The 18082-nt window shown below is 39.0% G+C and overlaps 1 protein-coding gene across 3 annotated transcripts in view; it reads right to left on the bottom strand.

Moving 5' to 3' along the window:
- Positions 1 to 534: 534 nt before the first annotated feature.
- The window catches only part of USP37 (ubiquitin specific peptidase 37), a 34426-nt gene continuing 16878 nt past the window's right edge, over positions 535 to 18082 (bottom strand). For 2 of the 3 annotated variants that reach the window (XM_053402057.1, XM_053402066.1), the window contains exons 12-24: positions 17335 to 17540; positions 16186 to 16303; positions 14533 to 14612; positions 13903 to 14067; positions 13317 to 13382; positions 12128 to 12272; positions 11087 to 11342; positions 9543 to 9709; positions 8512 to 8575; positions 7064 to 7179; positions 5760 to 5829; positions 5177 to 5315; positions 535 to 4400 (exon numbers count right to left, since the gene is read on the bottom strand). In XM_053402057.1, the coding sequence (XP_053258032.1) occupies positions 4313 to 4400; positions 5177 to 5315; positions 5760 to 5829; positions 7064 to 7179; positions 8512 to 8575; positions 9543 to 9709; positions 11087 to 11342; positions 12128 to 12272; positions 13317 to 13382; positions 13903 to 14067; positions 14533 to 14612; positions 16186 to 16303; positions 17335 to 17540 (1680 nt within the window). In that variant the 3' untranslated portion in view covers positions 535 to 4312. The remainder of the gene's footprint in view (positions 4401 to 5176; positions 5316 to 5759; positions 5830 to 7063; positions 7180 to 8511; positions 8576 to 9542; positions 9710 to 11086; positions 11343 to 12127; positions 12273 to 13316; positions 13383 to 13902; positions 14068 to 14532; positions 14613 to 16185; positions 16304 to 17334; positions 17541 to 18082) is intronic. The other variant, XM_053402075.1, reaches the window with a different exon arrangement.

The raw sequence follows: 18082 nt of genomic DNA, 5'->3' as shown, positions 1-18082 counted from the left end.
GTCAGCTTTCTAATGCACATTTCTTTCCTCTATGGATCAAAATGGCTTTTTGAAACGTATCTTCTCTAATAGATTTACGCTTAAAATGAAACTAAGCCAAGCACACAAGGGATTGTAGCAAAAGCCTTTATGCAAGCAGGACTTCTCCTTCCTCTCCTCTCCCCATATGCTCTCAAAATCTGCTCTGAGAGTCCTCCAACCCTCTGGAGTAGATTTTAAGGGTTCGCGGGGGGCTAGAGGGGAGAGGAGGGGGAAAGTCCATTACGCAAGTGGAAGCCTGCTGAACTAGCAAAACAGTTGTTGGATACAAACCCCAAGGAATGGAATACGTTTTGAAGAATCATAAAAATAGAAGGCCATAAATTTAGAGTATCAACTGCAACAACAATAAACAGCAGTGAAAACTGAGAACCATCCAACCCTCTCAAGCATATTCTGAGGGTGTGCAATGCACTGCAGAGGGAGGAGAGGAATGTAACTCTGTGGTAAACAAAGCTGTAAGACACCTGCATCTTTAAAAAAAAAACAACGAGATTCAGCATTAATGAAGAGTGTTTAATTTCTCTGAAATCAATCTACACATCATTTAAAGAGGAAGAAAAGAAGGCAGAATTTAGTAAAGAATACATAGAAACAAGTCTGCTAAAACACAGAAAAGTGCTGCTCCACATTAAGTGTCAAGGGACACAAAGTGACTCCCAACATTTTAAAAAAATCCCCAAGACAACTGCCTCAAACACACATGACAAGAACTCTCGCCCCAACTCACTCACTCCCCCTAAGTTTTTAGAGAATAACTTATTAAAGAAGCAGGGGAGCAAAGAAGTAGGTTAACACTGGGAAGTAGCATAGGGGCAACAACCCACCCACTTCATTTTCATTCCAAGACTGTTCACTCCCCATGTTACACTGGTTCAAAAAGAACACCAATTCTTGTACAGAAACTCAGCTCCGCATCTTACCCCAAACTCCCATCACAGGGATCTGAAAAAATCCATGGATTTCCAATGAAATACTATTTAATTATAATTAATCCAGCCTTTAATTAGCTGCAGGGCAAGCAGGTTTTGTTAACCCATCTAGCACCTGAAAGACCCTGCATGCCTGAAACAAGTAGTACACCTTATGCTGTTGACTCCCCCATGGTGGAAAGGGGCGGGGAGCCCAGGATAGAGAAATCACTGGAATCCTCTGTATCTTCAAGGTTATTTCAACAGACTCCATTTATAAAACACTGAGCATTCATCTTCCAGTAGTGAGGGCAAAACTGATGGACAGATTTAACTTTAAGTGAAACACTGATGCCTAATGCCCTATATTTGCATGCTTAGGTTTTTAATTTCTAGCCCATGGCTAGAAAGAACAAGCTTTTTCTTATATAAGGAAAAATCTTCATTAAAAAATAGGTGCATGGTGATTTCTAAAGTTTTCTTTAGCAAACAACCTGAGCTATTTTATTAATCCAGCTATATACAGGATTTGTTGGGGAGGGGTGGAGGTTATGGAGAGTTTAGTTACTTAGTGCAAACACATATATGGCTATTTTTCTTTATCAAAAAGTAAATATAGCAGAAAAATACAGCAAAAATAGGGCAAATGTAGAAAAGTGAGGTTTAAAATATGCAGGCATGAACCAAACAATAAATTCTATTGGGTGAACTCATGTTTAGTTGCTTCCTTCTTTTGAAACCAAGAATAATGTCTCAGAAAGTTACATATCACACTGCTCTAAAAACAAACCTTCCCTTTAGCAGGCAACAGGATTCTAAACAGCAGCAGTAAGCCACTGCTGTTTAGGTCCCCAAAGTTTCTGTATTTCTCAAGATTACCTATAGTACAAGATGCTATAAACCACATACTTAAAATTTGGTTCTAAATGTAATCCTGAATGGCCGAGAAAACTGTACAAACGTAAACTCTTGCACAGTTTCAGCACTTCATGTTAAAACAGTAGACAATAAAAACTGATTGAGCTTAGAATCTCCCTCGCACAACACATTCTACAGATTTTAATGGACTGCAAATGCCAACAAGGATGTAAATGTAAATTTACATATACAGAGGGAGCACTAGATAGTACCTTCCTTGCCAGCAAATTTCACCTTAGGGGGCAAAAAACTATTTAGAATGTTGCCATAACTTGACATAATCACTGGCTTACAGTCACTTCTGGCTAAGTTGCATTCTCAATACTAGATGAAGCAAAAACATATGATTGCTCTAATAATTCCACATTCCTGACAATTCGGATGACTCTGAACCTGGATGCTCTATACTGTCTTATTATGACACCTACCTATAATATTTTGACTGTAAATATGGGAGTTAATTTATCTTGACCATGCTATCAATATGAACCTGTAGGTGTCATGACAACTATTTAATGCATTTATCTGGGAGTTTCAAGGGGGGGGGGGGAGAGAGATGGACAGCACTACCTCAGAATCAGTAAGAGATGTACAGCCTTACTCCAGAACAGTATTTCATTTTGAGGCTCCTCTTTTGCACCTCAAGAAAAACCCCTTATTCCTTACTAAAAAACGCATTCAAATAACTCTGACCGTCAACAGTGCAAAATCACAATGATAGAATAAATTTAAACACTATGCTTTTGGCAGTATGACTTGGGAGAACTTTTGTTTGGTTTGGCAGATTAGCCAAGCAAATAATAAAGTTATCACCCTACTACTACCCTTGACACAGCAAATGTCATTCAGAGTTGCCTAACACAGCCTGTAATTCTATAAGCCCGGCAGGGAAATCCTTCCACAACAGGTAATACCTGTTGCCTACTAATGCCCATGGTTTGTGTCTTCTAGTCAAAGGATTATATTTCTTAGGAAGTTCTAATTGTAATTAAAAACAATTGTCTAGAAGGGGGGACGACAACCCTCTCAACACCTGTTAACCTTTTCAAAAGAAAAGTCTGAGTTAGGGGCAAACCAAGAGGCACCTCAATTATTAGCAATTTTATTGCCACAAAAGTAAAAGTGAAAAAACTGGAATAAATTTCCAGTATTAAAATGAGGAACTGAAACAAATTAATTCTAGATAGTATTTTTCTTGTTCGTCCTTTTTGTCAAACAAGCTACAAAATGAATTTAGTGTTATCCAAATACTATTAAATAACCAAACCCTAACATCTACACCCTGAAATGTCTTGAAAACATCAAATAACCACTTTTGAGAGTTCTCTGATTTTTTTCAACTGATTTAACTGCACTTACCACACAATTAGAATAAATCCAGGTACATTTTAATATTTCATCTGTTGGCATACAACTCTTGCCCAACAGAGTAAAGCTGGGATATCACACACACACACACACACACACACCTTTCAAGCATGTGCAGTTTTTCAGGGCTGAAAGCCAACACAAACACAGGGAAAACAGAACTCTCGTTCGTGCTTCATTTACTGATTAGCACTAGCTGGGCACTGGTAAAAAAAGGCCTGCCAAAAGCCAGGACTTGCACTTCCAGTTAGCTGCCTCTCTCATTGCCAAACCGGGACAGTCTTCAGTGAAACACAGCTAATATATATCTAGATATATATACACAGACTAATACAGATTATACACACAAATGCTCACAGAGAAATAAAACCTTTCTGCAAACGGCAGTACTTAGAAAAGAACACAGTCAAAAAAGAATAAAAACTTTAAAAATTATATATATATATTTATATAGTATATATTTTAACTTTAAAAACAAGGACGAAAGTGAACTATGTGAAGATGTAATCCATGGGTTCCAAAGCACCGACAGTTTGTTTCCTGGATCTGTTTGATCCTGTATTAAAGACCATGGGTGTCCCAGTTTCAGCAATGCCAGGGTACTCCATTTAGCTGGGTCAGCCTTCAGCACTTTCTAATTCACGTTATGTACACAATATTTACCAGATTTGAGACTATTGCTTATTTTGCTCTCGTGTAGGGAAGGCATAGAAAACCACCCAATATGTAGCATCTTCTCAGTTTCCCGGTGAGAGGTAAATGGGTGAACTTGCAGTCGCTTCTCACACCATCCTTTTATGAGTTTTTGAAGGAGCCATTCAATCCTCTGGCCTGATTAACGCCATGGCTGCTGGCACAATTATTCCTTGACTATTTAAAACAAAAGAATAAGAAGGAAACTCCAGGTAAAAGAAGCTTAGCTGCATGGTTGAAATTCAAAAGGAAGGCGTGAAGTGGTCCATTCCTCCTGTTCCATGGGGTTGTCTCAACTACGCCCTGAGTTCTCGGGGGTTTGTGGCTCTTGCATGTCAGGCAAAAGTTCAGAAATCACTTGTGCTCAGTTAAAGCGACGTTCTTCAAATGGGCTGCCGAACTGGCTTCCCCACCTCCGTGCAAGGCAGCTGCATATTCTTTTCCGTTTCTAGCAACTCATCAAATATCTCCCTGGGAAACACAAAAGAGGTTCATGTCAAAGAAGAAGGAAAGCTTTTAATGGGGAAGCAAAGCTGTAGAGCAGGGGTAGGAAACCTTCTGGGCCTAGTGAGCCAGATGTTTATCTTCCTGTACCCCACGGGTAGGGCCACTCGCCTGTCAACCAGCTGACTTCATGATGACATTAGATGAGTGATAGGTGAGAGGTCCCATTTACTAGACAAAGCTGGCCAGCCAGGGTTAGGTCTGCTTTTCCCACAAAAAACCTGCAAGCAAAGCAGCACCTAGCAGGACTGAACTCTCTGCTCACCAGCTGCTGAGTGTAGGGTTCAATCATATTCTCGGCAGGGACTACAGGGAATGTGCTGATGAAGCAGTATCCAGTAGGATTGAACCCTGTTCCACCCAATCCATCAGCTGCTATCACACAGTGATATCAGTTGGCTGATAAGTGGGGATAGCCTCAAGGAAAAAAACTGGGTCTCCTGGCAGGTCAAGATTGGCCTGTCGACTGGAGATTCCCCACTCCTGATGTAGAGGGTGAAAAAGACAGGCAAATGCATGCAAGAGAATCTGCTCAGGTTCCAGAGTTACAGCCTCGCTATTTTGCACCTTCCCAGTCAAAGGGCTATTAAACAGGTTCCAATAATTCTTATAAGCTATTCAGGACCATACTATAACTAGCAACTAGGAAAACAGGAATTAGAAACACGAGACCATTTTAGAGGATGCAAATGCAAATAAAAAAGGATTGGACCATTTGGGGAGGACACATAAAGTACATTTACTTGTGCATATAAAAGAAGATGTAGCCACTCCGGTCTCTGTCACTCTGCACAGAGGCTTCTTGAGTTCTGGATACTTCCAAGTCATTGTATGTGAACCATACTTGCTTGCGAATGTCATACACATCACTAATATAGTGACCTTCAATATGATGGGGGAGAGAGAGAAAGAAAATATTAGAACCCCATAGACTGTAGCTTCCAGACTACATTAAGTATCAGAAGTATTTTCAAGCAAATTTGTTTATTAATTAATAAACTGAAAGACAATAACACTCCCTAGTACAAACTGCATTTTGCTATTTTGAAAATTATTGATTTAAACTAGCAAGATGAATTCCACTTAAAATAGCTGGTTTCTCTTGGATAATTATTTCTATGGGCTTCAGTGAGCTTAACTCAATTGCTGAATTTAGGCAACAACCCTGTTGGTTCTGGGAAAACTGATTTTTTCCCCCCAAGCACACAAAATGAAATATTAACAATCTTCTTCTTTTTCCTTTGTGGTTTTGGTTGCTGAAAAAACACAAGAGACACACTTTTCCTGTAGAGAGCAGAGCTATCAAGGAAGTGATGTTTGCCTTACCTGAGGAGGAAGTGTCTCCAATATGGCTGACAACACTAATGAGTCGATAGGAGTTGGGCAGCTCTCCTGTCTGAGGAAAAAGTCAATTATTAGTTTAAGTTTGCTCTTCTACCAGACTGAGAAAGGTAGGTAGATTATGGTTTAGCTGCCATAAAATCTTTATTGCGCCAAACACTGGAGCAAACCTTTTGAGATATTGCTAATTTGCTCAGGTCAAAGCTTACGGGTAACTCAGGAGCAGAGAACATACAGCCTTAACTTCCTCTCATTTTTAAACTAGCTCTCATCATTGTTAAAACCCCAGAAACTGGAATGCCGTCAATGTGCCAATGCAGAGCTCCAAAAGGCTCAGTACGGAAACTCTGACCTTACTGGGTGTTACCTAGGTCACAGCCTACAATGCACTAACAGGAAGATTTCCTAGAGGGCATGTGTAAACCAGCAGGGAGAGAGACAGCACAAAGAAACTATTCTGAAACATCAACAGAATACAACAGGCACAATAGCCAGAAAATTGTGAGGAAGAAGACTGTCTCAAACATCTCTACAACAATATTCAAGATGTATGAAGGAACAGTGGAAAAATAATTGTTTGCCTGCATTCTCTAAAAGGGAAGGCTAGTTACTGTCACACTTCACTATGTTAAAAATTGGGTTTTAGGAATGCAGGTTGAAAGGCTTGTAAAACCTTTTCCTTTGAGTATAAAAATAACCTTTTCAATTTATACAGCAAACAAACAAAACAAAACTTCAACATAATACTAAACAGGTGCTTGTATGATTACTTCACAATTAAGAAACTTATCTTACCAATAATGTAATTACTGTGCTGCATGAAATACCAGCTTAATTAATCCAGTGATGCAGAGTCTGTGGTCCTCCAGACATTGCTACACTACAGCTCCCTTAGTTTCTGACCACTGGTCATGCTAGCTAGAGCTGATAGGAACTGGAGTTCAACAATCTATACAAGGCCACAAGTCCCCCCACCCCTGCTTAGCCAACAAATCAAGATGTGCATTTCCCCCACTCCATCCTTCTCCCTAAAGGGAAATCACTATTTCTCCACCCTTATCTCCAAGAGGAAGAGTAACTCATCCAAATGATGAGGCAGGCATTTGAACCCAAGTCTCAAACACCACCCACTGAGAGAACTTTACAAACAGTCTCAAAGATAGCTAAGGATATCATACCAAACAACCTGAACCATCAAAACAGAAAAGCTCCCTGTAAGCATTTATATATGCTTTTACTCCACGTATAGTAATAAAATGGGAGCTAGTCCCAATAGCCCAGACCATCACCTCAGCATTTCTTTTCAATTCCTCAGCTTCTGCTTCTGAGTACTCCATGTCCAGAACATCCTCATTCCCAGAGTCCTCATCAGAGCCAAGGCTGTCCAGAAGAGAGCTGTTAAACTCTAAACACCATGAAAATGATACTGTGTAAGACCCTTGATCATAAGCATATCACAAAACTGACAATATACCAGCACACCATTTATCCAAAATATTTCCCTCTCCTTTGCTAAATAAAGCACTGTAATAATGGGCATCAAGTAAATATTCTATATACACACAGCAAATAGTTTCTGTATTTTCAATTTTATGCAAGGTAACATCCTTTTAAGGCTTCATTGAGGTACTGCTCTCAAATGTTGCTGCTCCAGTTAAAAGGTGGAATGCAACTAGTGTGTTAGCATCTTGCCTCTTCGCTCATGGCAAGAAGTGATCAAAATATAGAAATTTAATAGTTGCTGGACTGAGCAAAATACATGCAACTTTTTCTAAGTAGCGGGAAATTTTAAGCTTTGAGGTTCTGTAACATTTCCGCTTTAGTTTTCACAGAACTATCACCACCACCATCATCGCAATAATAATACTCTGAAGCCAACTCTGCTTACTGCTAAATAAAAAAGTTCTGCTTTTAGTTAATTACTTGCATATGAAAGTTATGCCACTTGTCATAGCTTTTGCTGTAGATCACCTAAACCAGGATTAAACCCCATGTTGTTAAGTTTTACAGATTTGGAAATTTGACATTCACATTTTTACCACTGACTCGGTAAGACAGGTCAGGATTGGTGGATCACAGATCAGCCTACATACAAGGCACAGTACAGTTGGTTAGCAGAACGAACTGAAAGGGAGAAGGAACCACAGAAAACAAGCTATGATTGCCTATAGAGCATTCTGCTACGCCCACAAATCCTACCAGCATTGTATCTACCTCTCTCTAGTAGCAAAAGCCTTCAGTAGAAAACCAGTACTTTGCATCTCTTAACAATCTGTGCTTTCATGCAGCAATCATATCAGTCAATTCCTTTATGTCCTGTAACTGTCTACCAAACAAACACATTTCCCCCCGTTGTATTCATTGGAAGGCAAAGAAAACTCACTTGGGGGAGAGCTTAAACCATTTACTTTTTACAAAGGCTTTTAAGCAGAGTTGCTGCCAAAAATTTGCAGAAAATGAAATTGGAATGTGAACTTAATGAGGATTTTCTGACAGAAAATGAGGAATTTCAAGGGAAGAAAAAAAGAAAGAATAATAAAACAATTCCACTGATCTGCATGTTGTGTTTCAGAGTTTACCAGCTGAATGTGCTTTTATATTGAACCTAAACTGGAAGGACTAGAGCACAAAGTAATACAAATGAGGCAAAGAACAAAATACCAGCTTCCTTTCAAGTACTGTGAGCAATTGTGGAATGATATGAAAACTCATCCCTATTTTCTCCTGTACATCTCACCTTGCAGACTTAATTCAGTGGCTCGTTTAAGGTCATCATCTTCTTTTTGTTCCCGCGCCTCCTGCTGGGGTAGAGAACCAAACTTAGTTCACTGAGACACTTCCTGTCCTTTTTTTAGGTTCTCTGTTACTGCCACTGAGAACTATGCAACTCTAGTTTCTACAACAAACCTAATTCCCACGTTTGAGACCAGCCAGAGCCCAAATGTTCCACAGGGCTAGCCTTAATTAAAAGGTTGTTCAAGTTGCTCAAGTTTGGTATGCAACACAGCAAGTCCCCAAGTGCCACAACAAGCTCTCTACAGCTTTTCTTTTGAAAAGTCTTGAAATGAATGTGAACTGCTTGCAAAGCACAATAGTTCTGAACAAAATTTCCCCCAATGTAGCAAAACGTGTGCTACTCTCTGCCTAAAGCTAAATGAGGACACAAGCCATTAATGAAGAATGGAAAAATCTGCTGCATTTAAGAAGAATTCTAAGAGTATCAGTGCTTGCAGCTTAACAAAAAACAGATTTCATTGGTAGGTGGCTCTGTATTCCCCAAAAGCCCTCTCACTTACTTCAATCAGGGCAGTTATAAGACAAACCCTTTTATTTTTAGAGTATTTCCCCTCATAATTCACAATAATTCCCAAAGACTATAATAATAAGTTTATTATTTATACCCCACCCATCTGGCTGTGCTTCCCCAGCCACTATGGGCGGCTTCCAACAAAATATTAAAATACAGTAATGCATCAAACATTAAAAGCTTCCCTAAACACTACTATGCCTATTCAGCTCATCAGTTTGAAAGTATTCATGAAAGCTTTCAAATCCAACTTTACAAAAGCTCTTCAATCCCCCCCCCAAAAAAAGATGAGTAATCAAAGGTCTCTTGTACCATGTTATGGAGCAGGCTAAAATAACCCCTCTTATACGTCTTCTTAAAGGAGACACTAACTGTGCCCTGTGATTTCCTATCACCAGAGAAGGAATCTCTGGTTGGCTGTTTTGATTTCCAAGTGCTTGTGAAAGAGCATTGGCTCTTACTTGTTCTTGGAGGCTCTGAGCCAAAGCCTGCTGTAGCTCCTGTTCCTCTCTTTCTCGCTCCATGTCATACTGTTGAAGCCAATCAACCTCCCCTTGAGTGCCTTCCGGAGTTTTATTTTCCTTATTCTCATCAAAATCTTTAGTTATCTCAGGGAAGTTGGCAAAACCTATGGAAACAAAAATACCACGTTGATGCTTTAATTTTGTTTTTAGCAGCGGTTGCACGGGGGACTTTTCTTGGTGGTCACCAGCTAAGTCCTTTTCATTCTACCCAAGTCTCAGGAGCAGAGTGACATCTACTGGTATTTCAGGATGAATTCTATCAAGGGGGAGGGAGTGTTTTCTGCAGTGAAGAACATTTTCCCACTTGATCAAGGCTTTAAAAATGAGTGGTATCAAGTATTTTAGTGTACACCTTTTAAAAAACCCACACTGAGCAAAGATTATTTGCACCTATGTCCCTGAAGTATGCAGCATGAGAAACCAAGCTCACCCTAAACTTTGCCTTTCTGGACTTCTGATTTAATTTGGTATTCCCATTTTTAAATTTTTTTTACATTAAGTTTCTAAGAATGAAGAGAAATAGAAGGCAATTTTTGCATGATTCTCCACATGGGTTGTCTTTAAGTAACCTATGCTTATTTTTATAATAAAAGTGGAACTTAAAATGGATGGCCATATTTTTACATGTGAAAAGATCAACATAGGACAGTATCCAAAATGGTTCTGTTAGTGCAAGGATTTGCGTTTGCATAAAAAAACCCTTCTACTTCCTCTCCCTGTGCCCTCCCCAAATCTGCTCCAGAGTGTTGGGAAAACCAACAGAATTGATTTATGGAGCTACAGGTAACTCTCATCATATTGGTAAATAGTATTCTCTCAGACAAATGTCAAGTAAGAAAAAGAACCAGACAAAGTTCTCCATTGTTATTTATCTTGATATTAGAAATATTGCTTCAGAATATAAGGAGAAATGAAAGGTACTGAAGTGGGATGTAGAGTCTATAAATTAAGGGCATTTGCTGATGATGTGGTGTTAACAATGAAACAACCATTGGAGAAAGTTCCCAAACCGCTAGAAGAAATTAAAAGGTTTGGAGAAGTGGCAGGTTTTAAAATAAATTCAGACAAAACCAAAATGTTGGTCAAAAACATGGATGAGCAGTTTAAAAAAGTTTTAGAAAGGTTGTCTGCTTATTTTGGAGTTGTTTGCTGTAAAGAATGTATATTATGTGAATAAAATAATAAAGGATTTTATTTAAAGAAGAGTGGGAAATGTTTATTGAATATATGGAAAATATTTGTACACAGCTGAAAACGCTGGCAGCATGAAGATAAATCCAACAAACAATATTTGATCAATGTAAAAGTGGAAAATTGATTTGAATGGTTATAGTAAAATATGCAGGAAAGTATTATATATAATATGAACCATGGAAGGAGAAGAAGGGAAGTCATTGGATATTTTAAAGTTTGTAAAATGATTTTGAAATGTAGAAAAATGATATATTATTTAAAAAAACTGCTTGAAATGTTACTTTTACCTGGCTCTGCAAGGGCTTTAGGCTTCTCCACATCCATAGGTTCCATATGATCTGGCAATTCCTGCAGCTCATCATCTCCAAAGCCAGTGTCTGGACTATTTGTGGGCTTGTCTTCATCATGGCTCAGCGACAGTGATGTTTCCCTCTTACTGATTTCCAGGACTGCTGCTAAAAGTTCCTCCTCACTCATTCCATCAAAGCCAGCATTTGTTGGCTCTGAAGCCTTATCACTCTCTGTTTTGATTTTCTTTGAACCCTGCAGGTGATAAAGGCACAAAGGTTTGGGTAGGTATGACTACCACAGAGGCTGAGCTAACCACTCACAAAACTAGTGCGACATTGCCAAATCTGTCTCTGATCACCAGATCTACAAGTGTCAGGTTTTCAGGACTGAAGAGGCACAGTTACGCCCTGAGAAGGGCTTCTCCATTTGTTACCACCTGATGCATTGCTGCAAACACTGCAGTGTATCTTTTCAGTGCATGTCCACACCAACTTATGGCTATTTGGAACTACTCTAGTATTTACACCAGTCCACGAGCCACTTCAAATGTTTGAAAATCTCTCCACACAAAGCAGATCAAGATGAAAAGAAGAATGTGTAAAAGAGCCAGAAAGTACCAGCAATGAGATGTCTGGCAATGTGAACCACGTTCTATGGACCTGGATTGTTCATTCTTCTTCAGGCTTTAATGCCATTTGTTCCCAACTGGGCTGGCACCCGCCATAGCTTTTCACAGTTGTGCACACCCACACAGAGACAGGCAGAGCGAGAGCACACTTTTCTCTATTCCTGTCTTCTCAATCATCAGCTTTGCATACGGGCAATAAAGCAGCTTTCCTCAATCTGATGTCCTCTAGTTGTTTTGTGTTCCAACTTCTAGCTCCCCCAACTAGGCTATACTGGCTGGGGCCGATGGAAGTTGTGGCCCAAAGTATATGAAGAGCACTAGATTGGGGAAGACAGGTAACAGAGCACTAGATTGGGGAAGACAGGTCACAGAGCGTGTTTGCTTCCCCTGCCCCTAACCCTCTCCTTACTTTCTCTAGTTCTTCTCGTTGCTGTTCCCTGCTTTGGAAATCACATTGTTTTTGGCTGTTTGCAACGGGACGTTTCAGCGGTTCATCTTCACTGTCTGAATCCAGGGTGCTTAGATTAGGACATTTAAACTTGAACGAGTACTTTCTGAAAAGTAAACACAGAACCTTTATTCCTTACCTTTGAAAAAATCTGCCAGGGACAAATAACATCAGGTTAAAAAAGGAGGTTTCACATAACAGCTATACAGTTTTCATACACGAATTCAAATAAATCCACCAACCTACAGCAATTCTACAATTCAGGTAACATCGACCCTTAACAATAAGATATTAAAAATTTCTTAATCCACATTTAGAATGTTCTGCACAAGGTAAGGATTAGTATTCCTGCAGCTCTTGAGCACCAAGATTACAAACTTCCGTCTGGTTCAATGGCATTTTCCAAGTCACTAATGGTTGATGGTGGTCACTCAACAACTTTTAAAAAAATGGTTTGGTAACCAGCTCAGCAATTTTGAACTGGTTCGGATATAATATACACAGGGCAAATCCACACCATACGTGTAAAGCAAATGACCTTCCCCAAAGAATCCACTGTAATTCCTCCCTCACAGAGCTAAAAGTCCAAACAGCCTTAACAAACTACAGTTCCCAGGATTGTTGGGGGAAGCCATGCGCAGTAAACATGCTTTAGGTGTACGGTGTGGATCTGCTCATAGAATGCTTCATGCTAAAATTTACTATTTCAGCGTAACCCATATAAAATACATGACACATCCTTTTCAATTGTCATTATGAATATGAAATGAGCTGGGTCAGTCGGCTTGGAAAGCTGTGCATTAAGAAACCAAAATGTTTTGCTGAAGCCAGGTGCGTTTGGGAGGGGCGAAGAGGAACATGGCTCATTCCCACAGAGAGGAGAAACAATTTGTCAGACTGGGATTGTGTCAGACAGGGTCTTAGCTTGAAACAGCTACAGCAGTAAAATATTACTTTTATCTACAATTTAACCAAGTGGAGAAAATATAGCTACCAAATGTCCAACATGCTTCAGCCTGCTCGCTAATCCCCACACAGAATTAATCTGATTATAAAAGCAAGGATGTACAATAAAAAAGTGAGGAGAATCAGGGTTGTTTTTGTATACTTATTCACTGCAGGTTCCATAGCCATGAAACCTGTTACTTACCGACAGGGCGTGAAAATGCTGGCAGAACAAGAATTCACCATTTGGGATACTTTCAGTGGTCGAGAGCTAATTAAAACAAAAGCAGGTGTTTACTGTATGACATTTGAAAGCCAACTATGCATGACCATTCTGACGGTGACCCCAAACTCTAGTCTATATCTTTAAAAAAATGTGACAAGAAACCTTTGCACTGGATTAACAATACAATGCTACAAAATATATGTTAAAATACCTTATCCCTTTACACTTTTTGCAATGGTTCTCAGTAGGGCACTGCTGAAGCCTGTTCCTGTCTAACTCATTTTTCCAAATGTACACTTTATAGTTATCCTCATTCTTAAGCAATCCCCCACTAGCACCCTCAATTAACTTTATTCAAGTTCCTTGTTATGCCCTGGAAGTCATAGACCAGCGAGAACGACCTGCAGAACAGGACAACTGAGTCAAACCTCTAAGATCAAGTTGGTTAAACACAATATAAAAAGAAAATGATCACAACCTTTTCCTAAAGAAAAGTATCTATCATGAAGTATTCAAAGATGTCTGTAGGCTTGTAGGTAAAGGAGGAATAAAAGGCGTAGCTTACATTGCTGACTGTGCACTCCACCCCAGATTAAGTGGGGACCTTGTGCTTTCTGTACAGTGTGACTGCAGGGTTAAAAATCTTGGTATAACCACTTGCTGCCCAACTTTGTGATTGAGGGAGTGTGCCACATTGAAGCTGTACCGTTTCAGGTGAAGAATCAAGACCCTTCAAGACACAAAAACAGTTGGAAACTTCATAAATGTCTTTTTAACAAAGATACAAAGGAGTTGTTTATTCCCAGACAGAATACTTCTCCCACAACACAGAGACCTGGTGCTCTTTCCCCAGCTTGCTATCAATACGTAATAAAACTGTGTGGGTGGGAAAGGTCATGAGAATATGTAGTTTTTCATCTAGCATCAAAGTATGCCACAATTTTTGTTAGAATGAGAATTCTGCAGCTGCAAGTCCCTTCTGTCAAACAGGGATGCTATAAAGCATCCTCAGGGCCATCTACTGAACTTCTATTTTCAGGGCTAACATTATTTTGTTCTACATTTACAATCGAGCAAGGCAGCCACTTTTAAACCAATATTAAACTTTTACCCATCATTCATTTTGTTCATCTTCTATATATCCTGAAAGTTACTAGTATTTTCATACAATTTTGTACCAAGACCATATACCTACCTGGGAAACCGACTGAATTTGTGTGTAACAAGAGCAGATTTTCCATTGCATTTCTCGCAAGAATATTCTATCTCCTCTGCCTAAGAGACATAATACAAACAATGAATGCAATACAAGGATTGTAATCTATCAAACCTTATTTTAGGAACAGGTAACTGTCTATCTCAGAAGTGCAGAGACCCACTTTCTATTTCAGAATGCAATTGGCAAATAAATTGTATGGTTCACATTGATTATAGTGCTCTGCGGGAGGCTGGTGTCTGTCTAGCGCAGAGGCTACCCTGTGGACTCCAGCTTTATGGGAACTATAATCAGCTCAGATGTATGACTAAACCCAACAGTATGGCAGCACTGAAAGAAGTGTTTCGTTCTATCAATCAGTACAAACCCATGCATCTTCATTCAGCAGTGGCTCTGCTTTGAAAGGGGTTTACTCCCAGGTAAATGTGCACATGACTGCAACAAAGGATTCATTAATGTGACTAGATACTGATGAGGTCTGATCAGCATATGTGTTAGATATTGTTGGTTAGAATTTTGCTACTGGTCTCTAAATGGTTACATAAGTTGCCTTGAAGGTTCCAACTAGCTATTCTGTGAACCACCCTGAGACCCCCGGGTATAGGGAGGTATATAAATTCAATAAATAATTAGAATAACAGTGAGACAAATAAGCTTAGTTTTGGAAAGGTAGCCTTGCCAAGTGTGGGGTCAAAGCTGAGCAGTGTAGAATAATAAAGTTATTTCTTCTCAATATGTGTTCTCTGCGCTATTGTCCAAAGTAAGTACTACAAAATACTTGGAGATGTGTCGCTTATCCGAGATTACAACACAAAAACTGGACAAACGATTCTAATATTCCTAACCAAAGGCAACTTCTCCTGTACTTGGCCACCCAGTGTCAAAGGTAGATTTATATACCAATTTTCATTGACTCTCTCTCTCATTCCACTCCCCATCTCCGTGCATAATTCACAAAGGCCTAAATTACTTAGACTCAAAGTAATTTAAAAACCATCCAGTTCCTCGTGCTCTACCTGGATCACTGAGATCCTCTGATGGGCACTTCTGGTGGCTCCCCATGCCCTTGTGATTCAGTTGGCCTTTACTAGGAACCAAGATTTTAATGTGGCAGGCCCTATGGATTTCCTTGCTAGACTTGTCAGGAATCATCCCAGCCTACTTTTAGGTGTTTCCTGAAAACTGTGCTATTCAGACAGGCCTTCAAAATGCAGATTTCTTTCACCCTAGCAGTTTTTATTAATGTTTTTACTGATCTTATTGCAACTTTGTATGTGGTATATACTATCATGTTGTACTTTTATGAAAATTGTGGCTTATAAATATTTAAATAAATCATAACATATGGAACAGATTATTGCTGCAGAAGCTTGGGCTTCTGTAATATTTTGAGTCTTGTTCAACTAATGCCAGCACCACACCTGACCAAACAGTGATTCCTACAAAGGACATAGGTCTTCACTTAGAGCTGATGGGGAACCCATGCAAATCTATGCATTCATCCTTAGCTTTGCATGAAGAAAAGAATGGATAGCAAGAAGTATTCAGACACTTCGATGGTGAGATGAGGGGGGAGGATCTGTTAATCAAAGATATGCTGAATGATATTAAAAAGCCTTGTATATTGCATACCCTAAAAAAGAGGTCCAAGGAATCTTGGATAGATCGAGACGGATGAAGTTTTTTTCTTCTTGGAAAGTCAATTGAAAGGTCATTAAACTGCTCCCGTTTGGTGACTGTTTCACCGCACCTGCATTGAAAAAAAAATGTCCTTGTGTATCTTAGTCTACCCACATATTCCCTATTCATTACAAGTTGTATTAGTAACTCATAAATATATCCAAATTTCTGAGTATATGAGTCATACTCAGATATCTTAAGAATAAGCATTACATAAAAGATGTAATACCAGTCTGTAAAAAACCATGTAGAATAAATAAATACATATTTTGGCATATATTTAGTGGAAGAGGTAAGAGAAATAGTCTCACTGAATTAACTACCAAAGATAGAAGAGGATATGTACCGTATTTTTTGCTCTATAAGACTCACTTTTTCCCCTCCTAAAAAGTAAAGGGAAATGTGTGTGCGTCTTATGGAGCGAATGCAGGCTGCGCAGCTATCCCAGAAGCCAGCACAGTAAGAGGGATTGCTGCTTTCGCTGTGCAGCGATCCCTCTTGCTGTTCTGGTTTCTGAGATTCAGAATATTTTTTTTCTTGTTTTCCTCCTCCAAAAACTAGGTGCGTCTTGGTCTGGTGCATCTTATAGAGCGAAAAATACGGTAATTGAAGCAATGAAACATGTAATTTATATTAATAGGAATTCTATATTGCTGTATTTTGTAGTTACTTTATTTAATATTATAAAAACCAAAATAAACATTAAAAAATAGAATAGGATATCAAAAAGAGGTCCAAACTGCAACTTCTTTGACAACAATAGCACTTATTAAAATGAAGTAGTTGTTTCTAACATTAACATTACAAATGAAGGGATGGAAGGGTGGGAGAAAAGTAGAAAAGTATTTATCATTTGGGGCAAAAGAGCTAGAATTACAAAGGGAATGCCTAGTAGTAATGGGTATTACATGACAGCAGCATAGATGGTATAGCTCTCTAGGCATGAGATCCAGCACCACCCCAATGGATGTGATGGAATTCCTCTTCCCACCCACCCTGACTTCTGGAGCAGATTTTGGGGGAGCAGAGGAAAAGGAAAGGAGGAGACAGAAGCGTAGTACAATGAAACAAGGGGGGGGGGGAAACTGTTAAAATACTTACATTTTACATATGATAGAATGTTGAACTTCAAATTCTAAGTTTGCAATTACTGGGCATGTGTACACTCTGGTGGCTGACAAGTCATCAGATATACGTCCTAGAGAGCTGTCTTCACCAGATATTGGCTCAGTCTTCCAAGTTTTGTTCAGCTTCTCCACATCCTCCTTCAGCTGATCCAAGCACTGACTTAAGAATTCATGAGCATCCTAAAAACATGTATACATTTCCTTAGAATAGTGACTTTCAAGACCCATTCACACATTTATTTAAATGTATCTTATATATAAACCAAATTTACCTCAATTTCTTAAAAAGGGTAAGGTCCCAAACAATACATTCATACCAGAATCCACATATTCAATTCAATTTGAATTACAAATATCCCAAATAACTAAGTTTTAAAACATAGTTTTAATAAAACCTAAAATTCTCCTCCTTACTAGCTCTGCGTACTTGTGGTTTTCATTTCCCTCAATACGTAATCACAACTTTGTTTATTTAAGGTGAAAAACAACAAAACAGAAAAAGATCTAACTTTAACCAAACAAAAGCAAATTAAGAGAGAGGCTAAAGGAAAAAAAGAATGCAAAAAATAATAATAAACTAAACATTTTACTAAACCAAAACACACATTATGTGTATACAGACACGGGACCAAATGCATCTCATGCTTAAAGGGTATTTTTCAGTGGGAAATTGTACAATTTTATGCAGCTCTTTTTGCATCAATATTTCCATAGTTGGTCAC

The sequence above is a fragment of the Podarcis raffonei genome, chromosome 1 (genome assembly GCF_027172205.1).
Source record: "Podarcis raffonei isolate rPodRaf1 chromosome 1, rPodRaf1.pri, whole genome shotgun sequence".
In the NCBI taxonomy this organism is placed as follows: domain Eukaryota; kingdom Metazoa; phylum Chordata; class Lepidosauria; order Squamata; family Lacertidae; genus Podarcis; species Podarcis raffonei.
This window is presented reverse-complemented; position numbering and strand designations above follow the sequence as displayed.